General features: G+C 60.1%; 2 protein-coding genes across 2 annotated transcripts; one reads left to right on the top strand and one right to left on the bottom strand.

The window, feature by feature from the left end:
* The first annotated feature begins 987 nt into the window (after positions 1-987).
* On the top strand, positions 988-1465 carry LOC104832832 (histone H3). The gene has a single exon (XM_010569211.1). It carries the CDS (start codon positions 992-994, stop codon positions 1400-1402), a length of 411 nt encoding a protein of 136 aa, XP_010567513.1. The 5' UTR covers positions 988-991; the 3' UTR covers positions 1403-1465.
* A 929-nt stretch (positions 1466-2394) lies between these two features.
* On the bottom strand, positions 2395-2744 carry LOC104832833 (histone H4). Its single transcript, XM_010569212.1, has one exon. It carries the CDS (start codon positions 2730-2732, stop codon positions 2421-2423), a length of 312 nt encoding a protein of 103 aa, XP_010567514.1. The 5' UTR covers positions 2733-2744; the 3' UTR covers positions 2395-2420.
* Positions 2745-2935: the final 191 nt, after the last annotated feature.

Genomic DNA, 2935 nt, shown 5'->3' on the forward strand with positions numbered 1-2935 from the left:
GGCGCGCTCTTGCGGGCCGCCTTGGTGGCCAGCTGCTTGCGGGGCGCCTTCCCGCCCGTCGACTTACGCGCCGTCTGCTTCGTGCGCGCCATTGTCTCCCCTGATTTCGGTCACTCAGTGAAATAAGCACCGCGCTCTTGCGGGTCTTATTTATAGCGGGTAGAGGCCCCGCCTTCTCGGCTCTGATTGGTCGAAAAAGCGAAGAATGTAATTGGGTAATTCGAAACTACCTGTAGGCACAGCGGTACCGCCCCGAGCCCCAGCCCTTTGCAAAGAGAAACAGTGGCTTTTTCTTTTTCTTTCAGGGAAGCCTGAAAGGCTTTTAAAGTTTTATTTCTCTTGTAATTACTACTTCTGTTTTTTTCGTGAGTTGCTTGAGACTCTGAATCGTGCTTACCGGGTCTACGTTGTAAGTATATGATATGATAACATATGTGATTAGCCACTAAAAAGCCAAAGTAGTATTGGAGTTTTAGTTTTGAAATGCAAGCAATTTGAAAAGCATTCAATTCTTCTGGAAATACTTCACCAATTAACTTATAACGATTAAATATAAGAGATCAGCATTGTACATACCTAGGTTTTATTTCATTAACCTAAAAAAAAAGAAGAAAAGTCTTTCTGAAAATTGTGGAGAATGCGTATGTTTTATTTCTACATACCTTTGGTAGAAGACTCCTTTTTCGAACTCTATGAGAAAAATTAACTTGATGAAGGGCAAAATTAATAAGGACAAGTTGTTAACAAGAAGATAAATCGTTTTCGAACAAAGGCAAAATGAAAACATCACGCCTGTACTGTAACTGTTAAAGAGCGCACTTCAGCACAGAGGGGGTTAACGCGGGATTTTCAAATCGGCCCAATGAGATCGGCCCTTTCCATCAGCCAATGAACAAGCAGCGCCCGGCTATAAAAGGGACTCCGGGTGGGTCGCGTTCAGCAGTGCGCTGTGCTCAGTCTTGCACTCCGGGGAGGAAAGAAACGATCGGGAATGGCGCGCACGAAGCAGACGGCGCGTAAGTCGACGGGCGGGAAGGCGCCCCGCAAGCAGCTGGCCACCAAGGCGGCCCGCAAGAGCGCGCCGGCCACGGGCGGCGTGAAGAAGCCGCACCGCTACCGGCCCGGCACGGTGGCGCTGCGCGAGATCCGGCGCTACCAGAAGTCGACGGAGCTGCTGATCCGCAAGCTGCCCTTCCAGCGCCTGGTGCGGGAGATCGCGCAGGACTTCAAGACCGACCTGCGCTTCCAGAGCTCGGCCGTGATGGCGCTGCAGGAGGCGAGCGAGGCCTACCTGGTGGGGCTCTTCGAGGACACCAACCTCTGCGCCATCCACGCCAAGCGCGTCACCATCATGCCCAAGGACATCCAGCTGGCCCGCCGCATCCGCGGCGAGCGCGCCTGAGGCTCCTGCCTTGCCACCACCAAACCCAAAGGCTCTTTTAAGAGCCACCACGTGGCCACTAAAGAGAGCTGCGTCTCTGCTTTTTTGGGGGCGGGCGCGGGCTCAGCCTGTGCCGGGCGCTCTTGTGCGTGCTCACGGCAGCGCCGAGTCGGGGATAAGTGCGGGAGGTTGGGGCTGCCAGTAGCAGGTAGTGTGGGACACCACAGCTCCCCCCACCCCTGAGCCGCGTGTGTCCGCAGTTCGGAGGTTCCCCGCTTCAAGCTGCCGGCGTGGGGTGGGAGGAGGGGTAGTCGAGAGCGGTGTCTGCTGTAGGGACCGGGCAGCCCTTCAGCAGCAGCAGAGCAGTGAGGGAAGGCGTTTTCGCGCGGGGCTCGCGGCCTCTTTCCTCTGCAGCGCAGCCCCCGGGGCGCTGCGAGTGCTCTTAGCCGTGTCCCGTTCCCCCCCCCCGCCTTCCTGCTCTTCTGTCCCGCCCTCCCAAGCAGCAGAGAGGAGAGTGCCGCCATTTCGCGAGCTTCGCGTTTCAGGCTGCCGCGCTGAAGCCGGTGGCGAGGGAGCGGCTGGCGCAGGAGCCCTCGGCCCCCGGTGTTCCTCGCCTGCCTGCCCGCCCCTTCCGTTCCCGTTTCGAAGAAGGACCGGGACGGGAGAGGAGAACGGGGAAGCGGGGGGGTGGGATAAAGGACGCACCCCTTTCAGAGCCTGAATGTTTTCCCCGAACCCAGGGAGCCCCACACGCTCCTCTCGTGTTCTTCCCGGAGGACGATCGGGACTTTCGTTCCCCTCTTCCCCTTGCACGCCCTCCAGTTTAAGCCTGGGAGGGCTGGGGAAGGACCCGCAGGCTACCGGTGGAGACTGCGACTAAAGCCCAGCCTCTGCTCCACTTCCCCGCCCCGAACCTCACGGCAACTACGGGAAGACGACACGCACACCAGCAGCGATCAAAGCTCTTCTTTTGAAAGCTTGGGCGGCTCTGAAAAGAGCCTTTGTGTTCTAGAAGCGTAACCTATCCCAGGAGCCGAGTTCAGCCGCCGAAGCCGTAGAGGGTGCGTCCCTGGCGCTTGAGGGCGTAGACCACGTCCATGGCCGTGACCGTCTTCCTCTTGGCGTGCTCGGTGTAGGTGACGGCGTCGCGGATCACGTTCTCCAGGAAGACCTTCAGCACGCCGCGCGTCTCCTCGTAGATGAGCCCCGAGATGCGCTTCACGCCGCCGCGCCGAGCCAGGCGCCGGATGGCCGGCTTGGTGATGCCCTGGATGTTGTCGCGCAGCACCTTGCGGTGGCGCTTGGCGCCCCCCTTGCCGAGCCCCTTCCCGCCCTTGCCTCTGCCGGACATGCTCTCGCCCCGCTCCACCCAGGCAGCGTGTGGCGGGAACGGGCACCAGCGCCTCCCTATATTGCCGGCGGCCCGACCTGGTTGAGGACTGCGGCGGGGCAGGCCAAGGGCGGGCTCTTCCCCGCGCCCTTCCCCCTGCGGGCAGCGACGGGGGCGGGCGGCGCGGCGTCGGCCCCGGCTTCCCGCCTTCCCCGGCTTCCCCG

This window comes from Haliaeetus leucocephalus, unplaced genomic scaffold (genome assembly GCF_000737465.1).
Source record: "Haliaeetus leucocephalus isolate CR32 unplaced genomic scaffold, Haliaeetus_leucocephalus-4.0 Scaffold264, whole genome shotgun sequence".
NCBI classification, from domain to species: Eukaryota; Metazoa; Chordata; class Aves; order Accipitriformes; family Accipitridae; genus Haliaeetus; species Haliaeetus leucocephalus.

Excerpts from the sequence above, each read along its gene's own strand:
- LOC104832832 (XM_010569211.1), top strand. The coding sequence starts at position 992 with ATGGCGCGCACGAAGCAGACGGCGCGTAAGTCGACGGGCGGGAAGGCG.
- LOC104832833 (XM_010569212.1), bottom strand. The coding sequence starts at position 2,732 with ATGTCCGGCAGAGGCAAGGGCGGGAAGGGGCTCGGCAAGGGGGGCGCC.